Below are 23267 nucleotides of genomic sequence, written 5' to 3' on the forward strand. Positions count from 1 at the left end.
GATTTCTTGACTAAAATTTTCTTTGACTATGGATTGTTGTATATCTTCCTACATTCTTCATGAAAGTTGGCATGCCCTGGTAAATGGCAGCACTTCCATGGTGTGCAGCATGGCTTGAGGCAGTAAAATCTGGCCCTAATACTAGAGTTAAGCAAACTGTTAAAATAGGAACTGAACCAAATGTCCAGATCTCCTCCCCAAACTCAAACTAAACCTGTTTTGAGGTTCAGGAATGTTTAGTTAACTTTAAATAAAACAATGTTGTGTTTCTGCACATCCTGCTTTCAGCGAAGCCTCCAAGCAGAAATACAAAAATATGGCAGGCAGATCTATGTTTGCACTATTTCTGGCCCAGCTGAAACCAGGAAGCACTGGAAATCTCACAAAAACGGCTTTGTCTCACAGGCTATCCAGCTCCCAGGTTCTATCACTGTTACCCAATAGAATACAACGCAACTCATGTACATACCAATTTATTATTAATTTTCTACAAGATAACTGTCATAAACAAATTCCCCAGACTATCAGACATCTTAAAACCCCATTTTCACTTTACTGTGGCAGCACACTACATGGCTACTTTAAAGTCCTTTCATGCTCGTTGTTATGGAGCCACTGGCATAGTCACATGAAGACAAAATGTCTCTTGTGGCATCTAACAAATGGTAACAAAGATAACAAACCACGCATATACATTTCATGCTTTATAGCTGGGTCGTGGCTAATTTAAAACATGTAATCTAAAAATTTGTTGTTTGGCATCTCTTTCACAGCTCTCTTTATTGAATCTGCAGAGCATAAATACAAAGACAACAGCTTTGTTTTAGAGGTACATATTTAGCCATAGAAAATTGCCCTGTATGTCATGGCAACATTTTTAAAGCACTTCTGTGTACCAGAATTTTGCAAATTCATATTTAAATGAACATTTAATGTTATTGCTAGAAATTATATCAGTCAGCAAAACATAATACAAGCACCCTGATTACTCAGCTATCTGCTCTACCACAACAGTCATCCCAAACGATACAGTACCACAGCTTCATGTTTGTTAGCCAGATTTATTATATTTTCCAGATTCTAACAAGACACAGATATTAAGAAATGCATGTTAATAATTACCCTAATGAGAACAATATGCAGTTAGCATTTAGGTTGTCACAAAAAATACAGAAGGCGAGTACGGGCTAAATGAACTCTAAATTTAACAAAACCAAATCCTTCTTTCCACTAGCATGTTTCAGTGTAATAGTCATGTCCGAGAAAAAATTTTTAAAGAACTACCTAAATTTTAGCAGGTATGTGTATATGCTTTCATTAGGCACAAGGCAAAGTAGAATGCCATTCTGACCACAACTGTGAAAGCAAAATAACTGCTGTACCACTTGCTTACGTACAAAAAGCTATGAGCATAAAAAGCACTAAAGGCCTGCCCAGCATCTCTCCTTCAGAGACACCAAACTTCCCAGTGTTGCACTGTTTTCAGTCGTACAACTTCTGGAGCAAACAACTACCCAACACATGTAAGAGGACATAAATCTGGCTTTAAATGTATTTGCAAATAATAAATAAAATGCATGCCTAAGCTTACGGAACAAGCCAATTCATTTCATTTGGTAAAAGTGCAAAACCCATCACCATTCCACACTTCTGAGGGCCTGAAGGTGCATGAAGATTTGGTTTGAATTTTCTAAAGCAAAATATGTGTGCTTCTTGCGCTTTTTTGGTTATTTATTCCCCTTAAGGAAACTTTCACTCTGCCCACCAGAAAAGTATGTGGAGATGATGGTTTGAGATGATGACGGAACAGCAAATAAGGCAGGCACCAATGAGGTGGGTGCAAAAGAAAGTCAGACTGTAAATGCTCAGACTGCAGTACCTTGCAGTCACATCGCCCAGAGGATGTCTAAAACCTCTCCCTCCCATTCCTCCTCCCACCTCCTCACACTGGTCACACAGCTCTGTCTTTCACTCCATCCAGATCACCAGGCACTATGTGAATGCTGATTTTAGCCTTTACTAGTTACCCACTAAGAATGGATTTTTTTCACTTCTACCTGGAATTATAAAGGTGTTTCCATACTCTTTGAGTAAAGACTTTTGAAAATAGTTACAAAATACTAAAGCCACTTAGAGTGCAGTACCTCTTAATCTCTTTGCATAGGTTAAAACTAGTATTGCCTTGAAAAGTGGGTGCTAAAGTAAAATATGACTGAAAAATGTCTCATCACACCCACCAAAAGTGTAGTAAATGCAAGAAAAATTTGGCTTACTTTTTGGGGGGTTTACCTCTCCCTCCTCCCCTTCCTTTCACGCCATTCTCCCAAGAAACAGAAAAGTATTTTTTGTATGCCAGCTACCATTACATGAATAGAGCTACTCCAGTTTCTTTTCAGAAAGAAAAAAATCAGCTCAAACATTAGACTACCAGCTTTCTGAAGGGCAGAAAGAAAGAAACACAAAGCAAAACAAAAGCAAGAGAATGAATTTCCACAGTTTTGATGTACATTGTTTAAAATGGGGTATTTTTCGGTTAGGGATGAGGCCTTACCCAGGACATATTTCCCCTTCCCTCAAGTTCCCAGAAGTAACAACAACAAAATCTAGCTTTTCCTTCTAGATGTTACCATTATTGCAGTCTGCTTATGCTTTATCTTCTTGAAAACATAATGAAACCTTTGTAAAAGGAAAATCATCCACAGCTTAAATAAATAATATCTATAAATATTGTCTTAGTGTTAACTATATAATACTGCAAGTGCATCACTGAACAGCTTAATGTGATGAAAGATATCTTTTGTGTTACATATTTTACTCAGTTAAATGTTTATGTTCCTCTTCAAGTGAAAACTTACAATTCCCAAAAGAGCAACAATAAGCTTGAAAAATCAGGTTAGACGTCAGCAGCTGACTATAAATAACCATCCTCTTCGATAATATTTGTTTGCCTGGGGCAGCCAGTGTCCATAATCAGCATTCATCTTTCATCCTCCTCAGCTGGGCTGTCTGGCAGGTGCTGGGTGGGGTAAACACTGAGGGGTCGGCAATGCCCAGCTGTAGATCAAAAAAGCGAGTGGAGGTTGTCACGCTGTAGTTCTTCGTATAGGTTTCCTGTACTGGGTAACAGTCTTTGACTGTGTAAACACCGACCCAGGATTCCACTGTAACCAAGCAGAAATGCAACTACTTTAGATGACAAGAATGAATGAATGTGTCACATGATGTCAGTCAAAAAAACAGCCACTCCTCAAGCCTATAGGCTGAAACTCCCCATAGTTCTGTCCGTACGAATGGCAACACCAAGAAAGGCCACCAAACTGGTATAATTAGGACACCGCAATGATCTTAAACCTGAACATCTTGGTGTCAAGCACATTTCAAATCATGATACTGTCATGGCATCAATACATCACCTCTCAAGTATACGTCTACTGAAGGATCGACAGTTCTGCTTAGTCCCACATTTAGCTCTGTTCTGCACACGTCTTATCTCTTCCATCTCTCATGCCACTTTCATGTCAGCATTTACTTCACTAGTAAAGCAATGAAATGCTTTGTTTTCCCAGAAGAAATTTTGGTGCTACCAGCTTTGGTAGCACGGGGGCGTTTCATCTTACATTCTTGACAAGTTCAAAGGTGTGATTAGTGAAAGCAGTGTTTGCCTTCCACACAGCCTTTGGCACTCTAAAACACTTAGTCCCCTTAACTATGTGGGACGTCTGATTCCTTTCTGTGCACAGGAAGTTCTGCACTCACTACCCAAGGTATCACAGAATCATTCAGGTTGGAAAAGACACTTGGGAGCATTGAGTCCAACCCTCAGCCCTACTCTACAAAGTTCTCCCCTACACCATAGCCCCCAGCATCTCATCCAAATGACCCTAAAGCACTTCTCTGCTGTGCTGGGGACTCCTCTGCACCACAACTGACAGACATAGCAACTTGCTTCCACAGCTTTTGGTCCTATAGTCTTAATTGTCATTCTTACACTGGTGATACTCACCACATCTTTAATCCAAATAAACACGACCTTGCTTCACCTTTTTCCATCTTACTGTCTTAAGCGCAGAGGGTTTGTCTCATTAAAAGAGCAACATTCCCAAATACAACTCCAGTACCTCTGTCTTGTTTTAACTCACTCCTTCCATTTACCATCATCTATTCATATCATCATTACCATGTTAATTTTTTAATTCCTATTCCTCTCAAACATTTCTACCAGCTCATTATTTCAAGACTTCACTCAATGCTGATCTCTTCCACATCTGTGATGTAGTAAGTCAGTCCCTTGTTTTAACTTAGTTTAATTCCACAATGTGCTTATCTCAGAGGTGTTCCTTCACTCTCTTTCCCCCGCAGCCTCTGCCTCACCTCTACGTTCATGACTATGCTATTTCCGTAGTCAATACTATCGAAATGGTTTCCTTTGATTACCCTTCACTTTTAAATCTTTTATTAACTCCATGCACCTCTTCTGTGATCTTTCTTTACCCTTCCATCATACACCACTTCATCCATTTGGTTTATATATTTGAGATCTCTTGATAGCAGAAACTCATGAGGTTAAAATACAAAATTACCTACTGAGATCATAAATCAGTTCTTCTGAGTGATGCCTGTAACAACTTTTTCCAGTCCCAAGGAGGTTTATTTTCTCACACTCAGTAGCAATCGAACATATTTATTTTCTGTCCTTGCAGTATTGTGTCATACACTGTACGGCAACCACATTATCAGAAATAGATAAGCTGTGACATGAAACACACATACAGTACCTAAAGAAAGGTTGGCAAGCTGTGCAGTATATGAACATACCTCTCCAGGGCATCCTAATATACCAAAAACATTCTGGCCTCAATGAGTTTGGATTTGAGTATCCAGAAATGAAGGCTTGTTTTCCTCAACAAATCTTCTATCAGAATTTCGAATAAAAAATTAAAGTAAAATATGATGCTACCAAGCCTACTTTCTTTGAGGTAGGTGTTCAGCTGCTAAGTGCAGAACTAAGCCTTGAGAACAGATTTTTCTTACTAGTGTGGCAGATAACAAAACTTAGGTGCACATTAAGAATGTCCATTGCTGCAGAACCATTTATTGGATGTATTCTATGATATCGTCTGATAGTAGTGTGTAGACACACAGTGACACCTGCTTTGTTTCTATTATGCACTCTCTAGTTTGAGTGTGCCCCTAATTATAGTACCAGTTCTTCTTTAGATCAATTTAGGATACTGGCTGCTAGATTCAGAGGCAAAATGATGCTGTTCCATGCCAAAATCTGTATAATATGAACTAAAATACAATCAAGTCTCTTGATCCATCTGAGATATGAAATTTTGTTAAAAAAATGCATTGATAATAAAATGATACGTTGTGCACAGGGTATATTTCTTATTTCTTCCAGCAAACTTTATAAACTATGGAAAGCTGGGGTGAAACATGAATAATCTTATTTTTCTCTGGGTAGCAGAGACAATGATTATTATTAAGATGAAACAAAAGCATGCACATACATTTCCTGGCTGGTTTTCTGTCAGACCATTCCTGTACTATAATTTTGTCTCCAGGTCCCCCAATGTAGTATTGATCTTCGTAAGTTGAATTGGCAGGAATATCATATGGATCCCATGGCTCCGTCAGAGCAATCTTTGAACAAAGCTTTGTAACTTGTTCAATCTGAAACATCACTGCATCTTTGTAGAGCAATATATACTCAAAGAATCTGAAATATTAAAAAAAAAGCAGTTAATATATATAGTAGTCTTTTTCTATACTCAGCAAGGATAGTCATGCTGATAAGTAAGCTTGCCTTTGACTTCTCGGTATAAGATCATTTTCACTTACATTAAACTTTGCCAAACTTTGAGAAAGGCTAACCAATTGGGCTGAAATTTCCCATGCTTAAAGTTTGTCTCAGCTAACTCTTTCCAAAATAAATAATCAGGCTGAACTGCTTCAGCCATTTCTGAGAACAACAGAACAACTTTTCTGAGAACAACTGGGAGAAAAACATGTTATTATTCCTAGTTTTGTTTTTTAATAACTGTTTCATTAAAAAGCTCTAGTGCCTCCATGTTTTGGAGAAAGGACTTGAAATTTGGCAGGGGAAAAGTTTTTATTAAAAGTTGCCCAGATTTGGCTAAGTTATAAGCCTCTGAAAAAACCTGTTTGCATAGGCTGGACAGATTCAATTCCCCATGAACGTGGCAGAGCCTTTCTCTGTGCTGGTTAGATATGGTATATGTCATCCTCACTGCTGCTCCTCCATGGCGACCCATGTAGCTTAGTGGAACATGCCAGCGAAGGGAGAAGTGCATGGCCTCAAGTGCAGAACTGAGAGGCTCTCTGTCCTAATGACAAAGTTTCACTTTGGAAGCCACCAGACTCAAGAAGTAGAGAAAGGAGAAATCAGAGGAGCAAAATACTAAGGCAGAGATAAGGAAAGGTGTGGAGATCAGTGAGCTTGAGAGGCCAGAAACTGAGGTCAACAAAATGGATAGTTAATAAGGTTTTAAAAACAATCTTCTGTAGAGTATGAAGTGACTGATTCCTGCTCTGAGGAGAGATGATAAACCTCTTCACGGACATTTTCATCTAGTTACTAGTTATAGCAGTTGGGTCTACCACAAACACTGTGATGCTTCATAGCTATAAAAAGGAGGTGGTATGATCCTTACCTTGTAACTGGGGACAGAAACAGAGAGAAACTGAAATCCAAATTATCTGAAGTATCAACTGATTTTGAATACACAGCCAGAAACACCAGAAGTCAAACTTCTCCAGCATACTTAGCATTATCTATCAGATGATGAGTCCTTCAAAGCACAACTCAAAGCATCCTCATGCATGCTCTGCACCTTTCACAAAGGAGACCCAAGGGTCACTCTCTAAGCCCCCCCAAAACTGTGTACTCATTATTAGAAGCTCCCTGTGAATATCTTAGCTCAATATTTGGCTACAGTCTACTGTTACACAGTGACTCTAGAGAAAAGGAAGGGACGGTATTAATTCCCTCGAACAGCCTCATCTTGCCTATCTGTAACAGTGCCTCTTTCCGGCTGTAATTTCTTGCTTTGTTCATGATGCTGTCTCCATTTCCTGCAAAAAAAAAATAGATAGCTTGGGTGTCCTTCGGACAGTGGTGTCTTCCACTTCACTTCATGCTAGCCCCTAACGGTATTCATCTTGTGCCATCAGCAAGATGGGAAGCTGGAGGAAAACAGTGCACAGACCATTTAATCGAAGAGATGATGCACAAAAGCAAGAGGGGACCTTCTCTGTGGTATTTCCCAACTCCTGTATGTTTCTCTTTGCAGTCTTCACATTCTTTTGGGGGGCATGTAGAGATTACTTAAAATAGGGCTGACAAAACAATTTACAGTTTTAATTGTTGCACTATGAAATTGCATCAGACAGGAATCACTTTACCCACCACTGACACAGAAGCATTTAAAGGTTGCACTATGAGAAGCCTCAAAGCATGGCTAAAAGCATCTGAGCAACATCCCCTTTGCTTCTTGAGAGGATCCTTCATCCAAGTACGTGTGGAAACATAGGCAGGTCAGACTGAATGGTGACAAAGAATTGAAATGGGGACAAGGAGGCTGACATGAGGTAAGCTGGGGCATACCTCTCACACACGACCTTGCACAACATGGGAGATAGATTGTCCCACTTTCTGTGAGGGAGTCAGTTACCGGGAACTTCCCACACGTTAACAAGACTTGCACAGAGAGGCTGACAAGCTGCAAGATTATATATTAGCTTCCCTGTGGTAAATCATTCTCCTGCCCATATCTTAAAATATCCCTGCTTCTGTGATGACTTTTACCAGCCTAAACTCGGCTACTATTTTCTTAGTTAAAGGCAATGTCTCCACAGTCATGAAACACTACTGAAGAATCCAGTATATATAAACTGGTTCCTTACTCAAGCCTGTGACCACATAAGGACATCACATTCAGTCCAGAGAACATACTCAAAAGAATACTAAAATACACTTATTTATGTGTTTGCAACCAGGCTCTAATGACTTAACTATTGTTCGGATGGCTGCCCAGGCAGCTTCCATAGGAGTGGAATGGAGAATGCCTTACAGACGAGTCTATCGATGTGTCTGAGATATCTGAGTGATAATACAGTCATTTTGTGAAAGAGCAAAAGAGCAATATATTAGCAAAGTATTACAAACACTGGGAATAAAATGTAAATAATTACAGTTCTTTTTTATTTTAAATCCTTACTTAAAACTTATTTCACACAGGAATTTTATTTGCATTTTTAACAATATTTTTTTCACATTTCCTTTTTCCTTATCCTTTCCTTTATATATTTTTAAATGGAATAAAGTTTGTAACCTGTGAATTGATATCACTCTATGAGGGACATGTGCCACCTTTGCTCAAGTGAAACAGTAGTTCAAACTTCGATCTGACAAATGCATGTATGTAACTTCCAGCACATGGATACCCACTGTGACTTCAACAGATGGCCGGAATACTTAGGCCATCTACTTAGAAATAGAAGGAGGGTCACAACACAAAAAAGCCTAGTTTCTCACTTTGCCATCTTCCATGCAGACAGCAAGATGTGCATTATAAAACAACAATGAAAAGAAGAATTAGAAAAATGCAAACAAATCAAACTCATTATCAAGCATCTCTCTAGCACCATTCTGCAGAGTAAGAGGCTCCACCACCTACATTTTTGGTTCTGGGAGGGGCAGAGTGAACATTATGTGGAACAGACACCAGTTGTAAGATTTGATGTGCTTCTGGGATGAACTCAGCAGCTACAGTGGCACGCACACAAGATGAGAACTGCAGAGAGCATGGCTCTACTCACTGTGCATGGCAGCCCTGGGTAAGCAGCAAACATGATTTACACTGTCATTATTCAACCCGGATGTACCTCACATCCAGGTTTTAAAGAGAATTGGTCCTCTGTGTGTCCTGGAAATAGCAAGCGGAGAAGCTTAAGATTATACAGGATCTGAGTTTAACTGCATATGAAAGCTGAATGGTTAAGTTGTTTTATAAAGAGAACTATTTATAAGCCAAAATTAATAACAAAATGTGTATGAATATAAAAATTACAATCTAGAATATTTTAAAGCAAAATATTTAAAAATAATTTCCTTTTTTTTTTTTTTTTTTTTTTTACCAGCCAAGTCCTAAGTATACTGCTTTTATTTGTTTTAGGTGCCCAAGATTTCATTGGCTGCTTGAGGGGAAGCATAGAGTCCTGAAAATAGGTCTTGGCAAAGAAACAGAAGAGGAAATGATTTTTGATTAGTTTGTTTTTTCAGAAAAAGTAACATATTTGCAGCCTGTACCCACTTCTAACATTATTTTTATAATAATTTCATTCCTTAAACTGTAACTTCAAGAAAGCCCCAAACTGTTCACTGGACACATTCAAACATTTGGAGAAGTTACTTGGACAAGTTCCCCTATTTGCCTGACTGACATTATTTCCCTTCCTCTCCTTCTATTCCATCCTACCCTGTCCTACGCCTCATACCCTCTGTACACTATGCCCTTAATGGGACTCTCTCATGGTCCTTAATACTCCCTGAAAATGGATAAATTCCAGCATATAAAGGCACACACACAGTTTTGCTCCTATGCTTTAAGGAATTTGTTAACACTGGACCATATCCTGCAAAAATAATTCTATTGACTTTGCTGGAAGTAATCATGTTGGACAGGTGGGATACACACTGCGTTTAGTAATCTCTTCTCCCGAGCTAAAGAAAGTATTTTTCTGAATAAAAGATCAACTGAATTCAATGCAAGGGCAGAATACCATACCCGCATAATCACGAGGCAAAATATGAGTGCAAAGCACCTGCATTGAAGACATACTGCAAGGAGTGGGTGTGTATCCAAATACCGTCCTACCTCTGAGATTCCTCCTGAAATTTGTGGAGATAGTTAGAGGCACCTCCCAGGAGACAGCCCAGATCACGTGCCCCACGTTGGGCACCCCTGGACATCAGTCAACGGGTAGTGAGCAACTGCACTGTGCATCACTGGTCTTCAGGCTTTTTTATCTCTCTTTTTGCTGTCTTCCATTTCACTACAATTATTATTGTTGTTGTTATTATTATATTTAATTGTATTTCAATTATTAAACTGTTCTTAACTCACAGGTTTTACTTTTTTTCCTTTCTGAGTCTCCTTCCCATCCCAGATGGGTGGGGGGATGAGAGCGGCTGGTGTGGTGCTTAGTTGCAGTTGGGGTTAAACTATGACACGTACAGACACACTCCTGGTCCCTCATAAATGACTGAAACCAGGAAACGTACCTAATGTCTTTTGAATGGATTATCATTCTGCATGTTATTAGTGCAATGCAAAACAATGAACTACTTTTAAATATTTGTCAGGAAAAAAAAAGTCATTTGATTCGAGACCATGCTACCAGCTCTGTTTCAGCTACTCGGTCTGCACCAAGTTCTGCTGAAAAGTGCCCCATGCCGAGGTCCTTCCCAGCTGTCAGTCCTGAAGCATGCTAGCCTGCCCATCACCTAACACATCTGCGTAATTCCCAGGGTTTACTTCTGCACTTCCGAAGGCTTCATCATGAGCATCAAACCTAGAAGGAAGGAGCTGCTTGCTGTCCAGTTGCCTTCGTAATGACTCAGAGGAGCAGAGGTGCTGACAGTGACATGCCAAGACCCGCGTGATGTATCGAAGTACATCAGACAAGGTCATTTGCTAGAGAGAAGCAAAATAATTGTCTGAGGCTGAGGCTGGGTAAAAGAAATTCCTTGTGTGCTAAATCTGGCTCTGCATCATTTCTCTCTGTGGCTTTGGACAAGTAACTTACAGTACCAGAGCCTTAAAATGCCATTCTTGTTATTTATTTTTTGATTGCTGTAGCACTGAAGAGACTCTAATCAGGGATCAAGAATCAGTTGTGTGAGGCATTGTATTAACAAAGAACAAAACCACAATCCCTGCCCCAAAAAACAAGGGAACAATGATTCTTGTAAAACAGACTTTCCTTTCCTGCAAAAACATACGGGGTTTCATTCAACCAGGGCTTTAACCTGTTGATTCAGTTTTTCCAGCTGCAGCTATTGTATCCTTAAAACTCCCACTCACGTTAGCCAGGACTTATATTACCTAGTAAGTATTATAAAGCAATTGAAAAATGAAAGCAAAATTTTATGTATGATTTGTATCGGAGATATTTCATTACTCAGCAGAGAACAGTATTTGCTATTTAAGATACCAAGCTGAGGTCGCTGCAATTACTCCAAAGCTAACTTCGTTTTCTCTTCCGAGATTAACTGAAAGCTTGAAGCATCTGCCTGCCCTTGTGATATTACTTAATTCTTTGCCGGTTCTGTTTGTAAAAAGGAATTTTTAAACACTGTGAAAGAACTGAGAAACACTTCTAACTAAGAGAAATTTCACTAAAAATATCCCAAGCAAATTCTCTGTTCTCCTGTGCACGGACAGGTACATCCAAATATGTAATTCTTTAGATATCTTGTATCCTTTTGATGACATACCCCACAGCAATACCACTATTTTTTACACATCTCTTATTGAAGAAAGATGTACTGAGAGAATGGGAACCTTTACTAAAAGGATGACTTCTCAGCTCTTCAGATTAAGAACATTTTCAAGGGAGCAAAACTGCCAAGCGGACACGCAGTTGATAAACACTCATCAGGTCAAGAACATTCATCTGCTTTTGGAAAGCTCTGGCAAGCTCATTTCGAAACTGAGAAGCATTCGTTTTTCAGTATATTTCTGGGAACTCCTTTCCTCTTTCCCATGAAGTTTTCGGTAATTTCAGACTTGTGTTTTTCTTCTGGTGTATCAGACCTCAACAACAACAGTAATTTACCATATTTGATCTCACATGTTTGGCAGTGGTGCTGGACTATGGTATATTGTACAAATAACAGTATTGTGCAAATACATGTGACAGTAAATGTAATCTGATAGTGTGCAAAAGCAGTATTTTTTAGTCTGACTTAAATCATTCACAGATTGTAAATACCTTTTCCTATTTTCAAGGCAACCAAGCCCCCTGTATCAGGTATCTAATTAGCAAGGTATATGAGGAACTTTGACAGCACTACCAGTTTCCAAAGCAGAGAGAATTAGGAAGTTTAAGTCCTGTTAATTATGAAGTTTGTTAGAAAGAAAACCTTAAATATAGGAATCAAAAGCTGGAAACACAAAGCTACACGAGCTAAAGGATATTTTTGTGACTTTAATTATGAAACTCATTAAAAAATTATGAAACGTCCTATTAATTTTTTTCCCAGTAAATTATATTAGCTGCTTTGGCAAATACTAAAGGAAATTAAGTTCTTCAGCAAGAACACTGCTTCTCCTGCTGTCCCTTTTTGGCTGTTTGACACTCCATAATAATTAATCTGATCCACCAAGTTGCACCCCTGAGAACAATGCATTCTAATTGAAGTTGAAATTCAGGAAAACAATAAAGCATTGTGTTTAAGGGAGTTGTGTTTTGCAAGGGGCTAAAAGATGCCTTGTCCTTAATAGAGAGAATCTGTGTGTTTCCGTGAGTAATGGTATATTCATGAATTGGAGCCCTTGGTAGACAACAGCATGGCTCAAAAGGACAGGAAGGGAAGATGTGGCCAGAATACCGTTATGCTTTCCAGTGAACCAATGGAATCACCTCCTAGGGAATATGGTATATACTAGTAGAACCACATCAAACCAAAATATACTTGAGGTCAGAGATTATTTTCCTGTTCTGGGTTTGTAAAAAGTCTAGTACAGTGAGGACTTAATTTCCTGAGCAGGTTAAAAATAATAAAATTTACTGCAAAATCACAGCAGGACTTAGAGGAGATCAAAAAGAATGAAGAAGGTCAGGACTTGCCCCTCAATGTATGCTGAAGACCTTAGGAAGGATCGAATAATAAGGAGGGAAATGACAGAGGTACGTTATAATTTATTCATTATATTCCTCATCCTCTTTGTGCTATATACAGAAAGGAAGTAAATAACTCAATTGAAAGAGTGGATGCTCAAAACTGAGATGTGGAAATGCTCTTTTAAGCGCGTAATTGTATGAAGACACACTATGTGTCTTAAGTGCTTGGAAAAATGTAAGAAAAAGGAAGCTAAAATTTAACATGTAGAGAGAACCAGAAAGATCATGGTTATGATGGCTGAGAGTATCTCCAAAAAGAAAACAAAGCAAAACAAAATGAAAGACACAGGTACCTGTGTTCCTGTTTTTGATTTCACCCCTAGAGAGCTGCCAGGACCCGCATGACAGCACCTGACAGGACCTGGCTGGGGCCAAGCACTGCCTATGGATGAAACCTGCCCTTAGGGGGCGCCAGCGGCCAGGGCGTGGCACGGCAGTGGGCGTGGCAGGAAGAAGGGCGTGGCAGGAAGGGCGTGGCAGGAAGGGCGTGGCAGGAAGGGCATGGTGGGAAAAGCATGGCAGGAAGGGTGTGGTGTTAAGGGTGTGGCAGGCAGGGCATGGCAGGAAAAGTGTGGCGGGAAGGGCGTGGCAGGAAGGGCCTGGCGGGAAGGGCACATGGGAAGGGCGCTGAGGCTCTGCCAGCTCGACCAGGGAGCGATGGTACCCGCAGGGCAGAAAGCCAAGGCCTCTCTAAGCTCCATACCCGCGGCAACAGGCGCAGCTGCCTGGACAGAGCTGCGGAGGAGCCCAGGGAGAGGAGCTCCTTCGCTGAGCGACAGAGCTCCGGGAGGGGGAGAGTAGGTTGAAGAGTATCAGGGGGTGTGAGAGAGAGATGGACTACTGGAGCCGCACCCTGCCTTCCCTGGGACAGGCCCAACAGGCAGACAGGGGGTGTGTGTGACACGAGGATTCCCTGTCTGCTTTCTGCCTGGCTGAACACGGTGACTTAAGGGACAGCGGGCAATGGCAACAAGTTCCTGCCCAGACACCTCATCTCTGTGACCGCCCCACCTTCACATCTGCCCTTGCATAACAGGTACCAGGCTCTTCAAGTGGAACCAAGTAATAATGAGGACGATGGTTCATCTAGCTTGGAGGTCTTGCCAAGGTTAAGTCAGCCTAAACCCTGCACCAAAACTCCTCCCATAAAGAAGAAAAGACAGGTTATTGTCACAGGAGACTCCCTTCTAAAGGGAAGAGAAGGCCCACTACACAGAGTTGACCCACTTCTTAGGGGAGTCTGATGTGGAGAGAAAACTTCCTACCCTGGTACAGCCCTTGGATTATTATCCATTGCTGATTTTTCAGGTAGGCAGAGATGAAGTTGCAACAAAAAGTCTGAGGACAGTCAAAAGGGACTTCAGGGCCTTGAGATAACTGCTTAAGGGATCATGAGCACAAGTAGTGTTCTCCCTAATCATTCCATCTGCAGGAAATGATGAGGGAAGAAACAGGAAGAGCCAGCAGATCAATACCTGGCTCCAAGCCTGGTGTCACTGTCAGATTTTTTTTGATCATGGGTTGGTCTACATGACACCAGGCCTGCTGAAGACAGATGAGGTACACCTGACTCAAAAGGGGAAAAGGATCTTTGCATGTGAGTTAGCTGGGCTCACTGAAAGAGCTTTAACTAGATTTGAAGGGGGAAAGGGATAAAACGAGGCTCACTAGAGATAAGCCTGGGGGCAGCACACCCATGTTTGAGGGACGGTGTGCTAATGAGGTCCTTCGGTCTGCCATCTCAAAGGAGGTAGGGGATGGAGATCCATGAGGCAAAGGCTCAAGGGTTATTGATATGCTAAAAACCACAGAAGTGCCTGAGAATGGTCATACAGTATTCAGGACTTCTCTCTCAAAAAAGAAGACGGGATCAATAGATCAGCTGAAGTGCTCTACACCACTGCACACAGCATGGGCAGCAAACAGGAGCAGCTGGAAGCCATTGTGCAGCTGGAAAACTATGATACAGTTGCCATCACAGAAACATGACGGGATGACTCACACAACGGGAGTGCTGCAATGGATGGCTATAAACTCTTCAGAAGGGATGAGCAAGGAAGGAGATGGGGTGGGGTAGCCCTGTATGTTAGGGAGTGTTTTAGCTGTCTAGAGCTTGATAATGGTAACAATAGGGTTGAGGGTTTATGGGTAAGAATCAGGGGGAAGGCCAAAAGGCAGATATCATGGTGGGAGTCTGTTATGGACCACCCACCCAGGATGAAGAGGCAGATGAAATGTTCTGTAAGCAGCTGGGAGAAGCCTCTCAATCACTAGCCCTTGTTCTCATGGGGGACTTCAACTTAGCAGGTGTCTGCAGAGAGGAAACAGTGTAGGAGGTACCTGTAGTGTGTGGAAGATAACCTCCTGACACAGCTGGTGAGGCAGCCAACTAGGGAAGGCACCCTCTGGACCTGTTGTTCGTGAACAGAGAATGACTTGTGGGTGATGTGATAGCTGCAGGTCATCTTGGGCACTGTAATCACAAAATGGGAGTTTTTGATTCTTGGAGAAGGAGGAAGGTTAGCAGAATTGCCACCTTGAGTTTCCAGAGGGCAGACTTTGGCCTGTTCAGGAGTCTGGTTGACAGAGTCCCTTGGGAGGCAGTCCTGAGGGGCAAAAGAGTCCAGGACATTTTTCAGGAAGGAAATCTTAAAGGCGCAGGAGCAGGCTGTTTCCATGTGCCAAAAGATGAGCCAACAACAAAGGCGGCCAGCCTGGCTGAACAGAGAGCTTTATCTGGAACTCAGGAAAAAAAAGAGAGTTAATAAACTTTGGAAGAAGGGGCAGGCATTTCAGGAGGTCTACAGAGATGTCATGAGGTTATCCAGAGAGAAAATTAGAAGCGCCAAAGCCCAACTAGAACTTAATCCAGCTACTGACATAAAAGACAACAAAAAATATTTCTAAAAATGCATTAGCAACAAAAGGAGGTCTAAGAAGAATCTCTATCCTTTGTGGGATGCAGAAGGAAACAGTGACAAAGGATGAGGGAAAGGCTGAGGTGCTTAATGCCTTCTTTGCCTCAGTCTTAATAGTAAGACCAGTCGGTCTCTGGGTACCAGCCCCCTGAGAAGAAAGACAGGGACAGGGAGCAGAATGAAGACCCCGTAATCCAAAGGTTAGCAACCTGCTACACCACTTAAACCACACAGAAGTCTATGGGCTCGGATGGGATCCATCCAAGGGTACTGAAGGAGCTGGTGGAAGTGCTCACAAAGCCATTTTCAATCATTTATCATTAGGTCCCAGTTGGTTGGAGGTTAGCTGATGTGATGCCCATCTACAAGAAGGGTCAGAAGGCAGAGCTAGAGAGCTACAGGCCTGTCAGTCTGATCTTGGTGTCAGGGAACGTCATGGAGCAGATCATCTTCAGTGCCATCATGCAGCATGTACAGGACAACCAGGCAACCAGGCCCAGTCAGCGTGGGTTTATGAAAGGCAAGTCCTGCTTGACTAACCTGATCACCTTCTATGACAAGGTGACCCGCTTAGTGGATGTTGTTTACCTGGACTCTTGTAAGCCTTTGACACCATTTCCCACAGCATTCTCCTAGAAAAACTGGCTGCTCACGGCTTGGATGTGTGCACTCTTAGCTGGGTAAAAAAACTGGCTGGAGCTGGCAGGTGGGGCCCTAAGACTTGTGGTGAATGGAGTTAAATCCAGTTGGTGCTGGTCACAAGCGGTGTTGCCCAGGGCTCAGTACTGGGGCCAGTTTGCTTTAATATCTTTATCAGTGATCTGGATGAGGGGATTGAGTGCACCCTCAGTACTTTTGCAGACAACACCTTGGGTGGGAGTGTTGCTCTGCTCGAGGGTAGGGAGGCTCTGCAGAGAGACCTGGACAGGCTGGAGAGATGGGACAAGGCCAACTGTATGAGATTCAATGAGTCTGAGTGCCAGGTCCTGCACCTGGGTCACAACAACTCCACGCAACACTACAGGCTTGGAGCAGAGTGGCTGGAAAGCTGCCTGGTGGAAAAGGACCTGGGGGTGTTGGTTGACAGCCAGCTGAATATGAGCCAGCAGTGTGCCCAGGTGGCCAAGAAGGCCAATGGCATCCTGGCTTGTATTGGAAATAGTGTGGCCAGCAGGACTAGGGCAGTGATTGTTCCCCTGTACTCAGCACCGGTGGGACCAGACCTTGAATATTGTGTTCAGTTTTGTGTCCCTCACTACAAGAAAGATACTGAGGTGCTGGAGTGTGTCCAAAGAAGTGCAATGAAGCTGGTGAAGGGCCTAAAGAACAAATCCTGTGAGGAGCGGCTGAGGGAACTGGGGTTGTTTAGCCTGGAAAGAAGGAGGCTGAGAGGAGACCTTATCACTCTCTACAACTACCTGAGAGGAGGCTGTAGTGAGGAGGGTGTCAGGCTCTTCTTCCAAGTAACAAGTGATAGGACAAGAGGAAACAGCCCCAAGTTGTGCAGGGGAAGTTTAGATAGGATAGTACAGAAAATTCCTTCACAGAAAGGGTTGTCAAGCACTGGAACTGGCTGCCCAGGCAAGTGGTAGAGTCACCATCCCTGGAAGTATTTAAAAGATATGTAGATTAGGGACACGGTTTAGTGGTGGGCTTGGTGGTGCTAGGTTAACAGTTGGACTTGATGGTCTTAAAGGTCTTTTTCAACCTAAATGATTTTATGATTCTATGATTCTAATTGTCAGATTTATTTGGAGTTTCAACACCTTTCTTTGAATCAGGCTCAGAGGCAGAATATTGAACTTAGCTGTGCCCTAATATGATAATACCTATTTTGCACATCAGAAGGGCATAGCAAATAACTGAACTTAAGCAATGTCCCTTTTCCAGATGCTTACTTTGGAATAAAAGAATAATAAAAAATAAACACCAATTTTTCAGCTAGGACTGGGCCCTGCAGCTTCTCACACATCTTAACTTCTGTGCATAAACAGAGAAGGCTCTTCAGATACCATGAACAGAGACTACATGATATTCAGGAGACCTGTATTGCTTTTCACTGAGATTGTAAATCCCATCACACATATAGTTGGACAGTTAGTTGCTTTTCAGTATGCCTTCCTGTATAAAAAGTAATCACAAAGAAGACTGAGGAACAGATTGCCCTTTGGAACAGATGGGGAGTAGGTCCCTATTCTGATAGAGCAAACTCTTCTCTCACAATGGAATATTCCCTGGAAAAAATTGTGAGGATATATGATTGTACCAGATTAGTGCCCGAAGATGTAATGATTTCCACCTTCCATTTGCAATGATGTCCTTAAGAGGGATGAATCAGGTCTTTCAGATATCTGTCCAATGTAAAAAATAAAAAATACTAGGTCTGTTTTCAAGGGAGTTTGGAAGTCAGGCCAGCTAGGATAATCAGACAACACAGTCTGAAAGCTAAGTACACTTTAACTTTCTAACATCTTTATCCAAAGATCTGAGTATAGCTTATTTTTAAATGAAAGATGGAGATTCACTTCACTGGAAATAAATGCAACCTGAAGTCCTGGCACTGCACTTCATTCTCCATCCCTACCTCCAATGTAAAAATAACTTATTTATTTCATCCAGAAGTTTTTGTGCAGGTCTTTTTTCTTCTTCCGTCAGCAGCTATCAATCAAAAGTCATATTGTTTGCTGAGAGCATAAATTAGTGACTGGAATCAAATACAAAGCACTGGTCTGTTAAAAGTCCAGGTGGAGCTGACTGAAGGTGTGCAAAATAAAAGAATTACAGGAAAGAAGGGAATGTCTGTGTGAGAGAAAACAATCATTAGGGACGGACAATAATTGTTCCATGGTTATAAAGAAAATGGGATTTTGAACACATACCCATTGAGATGTTGTACAGTATACAGTAATGATTTAGAAAGGCAACGTTACAGTTCTGGGTCACATAGGGAGGTCATTTATGCTGTTCTGCTTAGCCCTGATGAGGTCAGAGTGGTAATGTTGTTCCTGGGTTTGGATGCCATACTTCAGGGAGCAGACAAACAGATGGGATATAATCAGGACTGGGGAGACAGACAGAATTTAAATGATACATGCTCAGCATTCAAGGAGAATAATTAAAAGGTAAAACTATCTGTTAAAATTGCTCTTCACAAAACTGTTTTTTATAGGTCCTCTACTGAGTTGCTGTGCTTTTTGTTATTACAACTCTGCAGTAACCCACAACTTCTCTGCCTTTTGTGGGGGACTTTGAGCAGTCACCACACGTATACTGTTTGTAGGAATTCTCCGTAAGCAGGATCCAGGATGCATCATGAGAAACTGGCAGACCTCAGTATGTTCTTAAAAATCAGCTGGACTACAAATACGTAAATAATTAATAGATGAATATGAATTTCAAAACCTTTCTCTTCAAATTATTGCATACTTGCTTTAGGGTACACATCAATGTATTTGATACAGAACCACTTCACAGATTATCTGTTAGTCTATCACAGAAAAAACAGTTGTTGAAGACACAGAAATCAGCTAAAGTACACAAGGCTAAGAATACATTTCTATTTTTAAGAATGTTTATAGCCACTTTAATTGTATTAAAAACCTGACACATTTATTTTTCATTCAAGGACAGTTCTAAGAAGAAGTAGCAAGGAGGGCAAGACCTGTAAATAATATTGGTATAAATATACTGCACTGGCACAGCTGAAAGTTTTCCATTACTCAGGAAAAGGTCACTAGACCTATTGAACATGTTTAGACTACCCATGCTGCTTAAAACATGACAGAAATAGCTTTACCATTTAGCATCTGACACAAATACAAACCGAAGTCTTTAGCAAACAGGTATGCCTACCTACTTTTGGGGTGTTTTCCTGACAGAGAGCCCACTGTCATACATTTACTGCCAGGGAGCCACAGTTTTCTTTGAGCTTTTCTTAATTAATATGAATTCATAAATTTTGCACATGCCAAAATTATTTTCCCTTACAATTCCTATAACCATAACCAATATGAAAATAACTCTTGTTTTTAAAGTACGAATGACTTTATTTAAAAATTACACAGTGTCTCATATTTGCACATTGTAGTTTTTTGCTGTTCTAATTTTATACATTTAATGAGCAAGAGTTTCAAAACTGACCAGTGATTTTGAACAGCTTCCTATTTTGGATGTTCAACATGAAGATAATTGAAAAGGACAAATTTTCAGAAGGACAGTATTCAGTATTTTCTAAAATTCAGCATGTCAGTGTAATCACTGCAAAATTGAGGCGCCCAATATTACCAGACACTTTTTTCTATTCAAAGGCTCCATAAAACCCCCTGCATTCTCTCCCCAGAGAAGTGCATCAGTAGAAATCACTTTTCTGCCCAGCAGATTTTCCCTCTCATGTTTCCCCTGGCTGTCAAGAGACAATTGTTCTTTCCACAGTGTAACAGCAGATCCTCATGTAACTGCCACTGTTTAGAATTTCCATCTACCAGCTATGTAATTAGAGAGAAATCTGGCTGTATAACTCCTTCTCCAAATGATACATTAACCTTACCCGAAGCCCTGTAAAATCTGCCAGGAAAGTTTAACTGATTTTTACAGATGTTATATCAGGTGTTTATTAGCCATTCCATTTAGAAGAAAACAAGAAGCTGAAAAATGTTTAAAACCTAGCACAGCTATCAATTTATCCAAAATGGGCAATCTGAGGAGATGCTGGAAGGCAAACATAACATGTTTTATGCACTCTCAACTCCCCAAAATGTATTTCCACAAACTTAAGCTGACTTTTGAAAATTCTGGCTTTTGTGGTATTTCTTGTTTCCTTCTTTACAGTGTTCTGGGCCTCATTTTTAGGCAAAGTAATTAGTACCTTTATGTCCTTAACTACAAGCACTTAAATTATTTGAAACATCTTTTTGTCATAAAAATCCCTCTTTGGGGCCTTTTCCATGTAGTCATTTGCACAGCTGACCTGACAAAAATCATACATGTCCAAGAGTATGGAAACTCAGAAAAGTGAATTCACTTATGAGAAATCTTTGCAGCATTTTCATTTATCCATTTGTTTTCTGGTGTGCTGCACCTCTTGGGGAACTTGCTCTCCCAGGTTCTCTGCACTGCATTAACCCTGTAGTTGGACTCATTCAGAAAACAGGAAAGTGGTTTCTGAGAGAGGGAACTGGTGAGGAGCAAAAATTATGGAGGAAACTCACTCTGGCCAGGATGGTGATTTGGTTGCTGCTGACTTCTTCTTACAAGAAGCATCTGGGTGGAGGCATGCTCAAAGCCTTGAGCAAGTCCTGTGAGGTGACCTGTGTGATACATTGCTTTTCTCACCCTGGAAATCCTCCCTATCCTCAAAGCTCTACAGGGCAGCAAGCAAAGGTTATTTTATAAACATTCTGGTTGTGACAATATGGTCCACCTCCTCCAGCAAACCGGTGCTGCCACGCTTTGGGCAGGAGGCTCTCTGGCCAGAGACGTGCTGCTGTGCCACTGTGGGTCCCGTTCCCGACAGTGTTCCCAGCGGCATGGGGCAGAGCCAGCCACCCTCATCAGGATCAGGGTGCTTGCCGACAAAGCAACCAGAGGAACAGAGGACAGAAAAAGCTTTCTGCGTCAACCAAGCCCCATGTTGTCACTGTTTCCCCCCACTCTCTATGCAAGAGGTGTATCTCAAGCGCCTTGTAGCTGGAGGCTGCCATGAACAGCTCTAACAAAGTTTAATTTCTACATACACTGCTTCATTATAAAAAGTTCAGACTAACGATTTAAGCAGATTTTTGTCTTTATATTTGATGCTTTTTCATACACTATACTAATTTCCTAGCAAACATCATATTGTAATGAAGAGATGTTCTCCCTCTTTCCATATTTCAAGCGACGTTTTAAAAAATACAAAAATTATCTATGGATTTTGACAGCCTGAAACTACATTCAAATGTTGGGAGGAATGAATTACCAAGACCAGACTGATTATAAATGGCGGCAGCAATTGCAAACAGCAGATAATTTATTAGCCCAGCATGGAGGACAATGAAAGAACGCTTCCATGGGTAAAAAAAATAATCCAAAGGAGAGTGAACACATTGAACAATGTTTATAGTTACTATTGCTACAGTATATAAGCATCTCAGTTATAATACATATCCAGCAGAGACATAATACAAGCTTTGTAAGTCAATTTTTCCATTCTTTCAGAGGAAGGAACTCCAGAGAACCAAACTGTGTTTCAGACGTGTGTTAGACTTCCTAAACACAGTAAAGAGAGGAGATCCCACCTGACCCACCATGGATCCCTTCACCAGGCTCCAACTAAACAGTTGTGGGACCTACATTTGGCAGTGCCTCAAATGGCAGCACTTGCCTCTGTGCCAGACTGTACATCTCTTCGACCCGGCTTGAATAGCACCTATATTAGCACAACCAATGTGACAGACTGGGTACCTCGACTGTATCTGAATTATACCCAGTTCTGCCTCCATCTCTGATGGCTAACTGTCTTCTCCTTCAGAAGACTAGATTACTTACATTAAGGATTTAGGAGCTCAAAATAACCCGCCTATGAGTATATATGTTGTGAAATCACCTACTCTTACAGGCAATGTAACTAATCAGAAATTAAGTATGACAATAAACAACAAATACATATAAATGTATCAAGAAGCAATATCTACATGCTTGCATTTGGCTTCGGAGACAGGTAGACCCAAAGATAAGCTAAAAAAATAGCAAGTTTTTTATCGTCTGCTATGTTGAGGCAGTTAGATGGTCCCTTACATTTTCACTCTTCAATAGCAATAGGGATAAACAAAATGCAAGGTGTGTCTCCACTCTCACACCTGTAGTCTCCTTCTATTCTCCCTAATTCTTTTTCCCCTTCTATAAAAAAGTACAGGAGATGGCACACCTTCACACTTTATCAAGCACATTATCCTAATTTGTCCCTTTCATTCTTTTCTGGGACAGGTAGGGTAACAAACCAGTCCGACTTTGCAAATCCATGTATGTCTTTGTTCACAGGCATTTAAACTGATACAAGGAGGCATCCAAGTCCCCAGATGCCATCTCAGATAAGAAAAAAGAAATGTATTTCTTGTAGAGAAGAGGTAGGCCAACAAATCTGGATCTACTTAAATAGTGATACATTAATTTGGGAACTAATTGTAGTAAGAATTCCTCATCCTGTATGGAACTCTGCTTTCCAAATAATAAACATCCTCTGAGAATTACCATAACTGCATAGCATGAGCAAACTTTCCAATGCTAGCTGCCTGAAAGTATGGCAGAATCATAAGTTTCCTGGCAAGAAAAGTATCTGAATATGATAAAACCACAGTTGCAAATGGTATTAGGAGATACTGGAAGAATGAAAAATTAGGTCTTTCCTTGTTGTATTCACCGCATCGACTCTGTGTTCCA

At 41.1% G+C, this 23267-nt stretch overlaps 1 protein-coding gene across 1 annotated transcript in view; it reads right to left on the reverse strand.

Moving 5' to 3' along the window:
* Positions 1-488: 488 nt before the first annotated feature.
* EPDR1 (ependymin related 1) overlaps positions 489-23267 on the reverse strand; it is a 34945-nt gene continuing 12166 nt past the window's right edge. Inside the window, 2 exon segments of the mRNA XM_074898150.1 lie at positions 489-3161; positions 5514-5722. Of these exon segments, the coding sequence (XP_074754251.1) occupies positions 2971-3161; positions 5514-5722 (400 nt within the window). The 3' untranslated portion in view covers positions 489-2970.

Source organism: Athene noctua, chromosome 2 (genome assembly GCF_965140245.1).
Source record: "Athene noctua chromosome 2, bAthNoc1.hap1.1, whole genome shotgun sequence".
In the NCBI taxonomy this organism is placed as follows: Eukaryota; Metazoa; Chordata; class Aves; order Strigiformes; family Strigidae; genus Athene; species Athene noctua.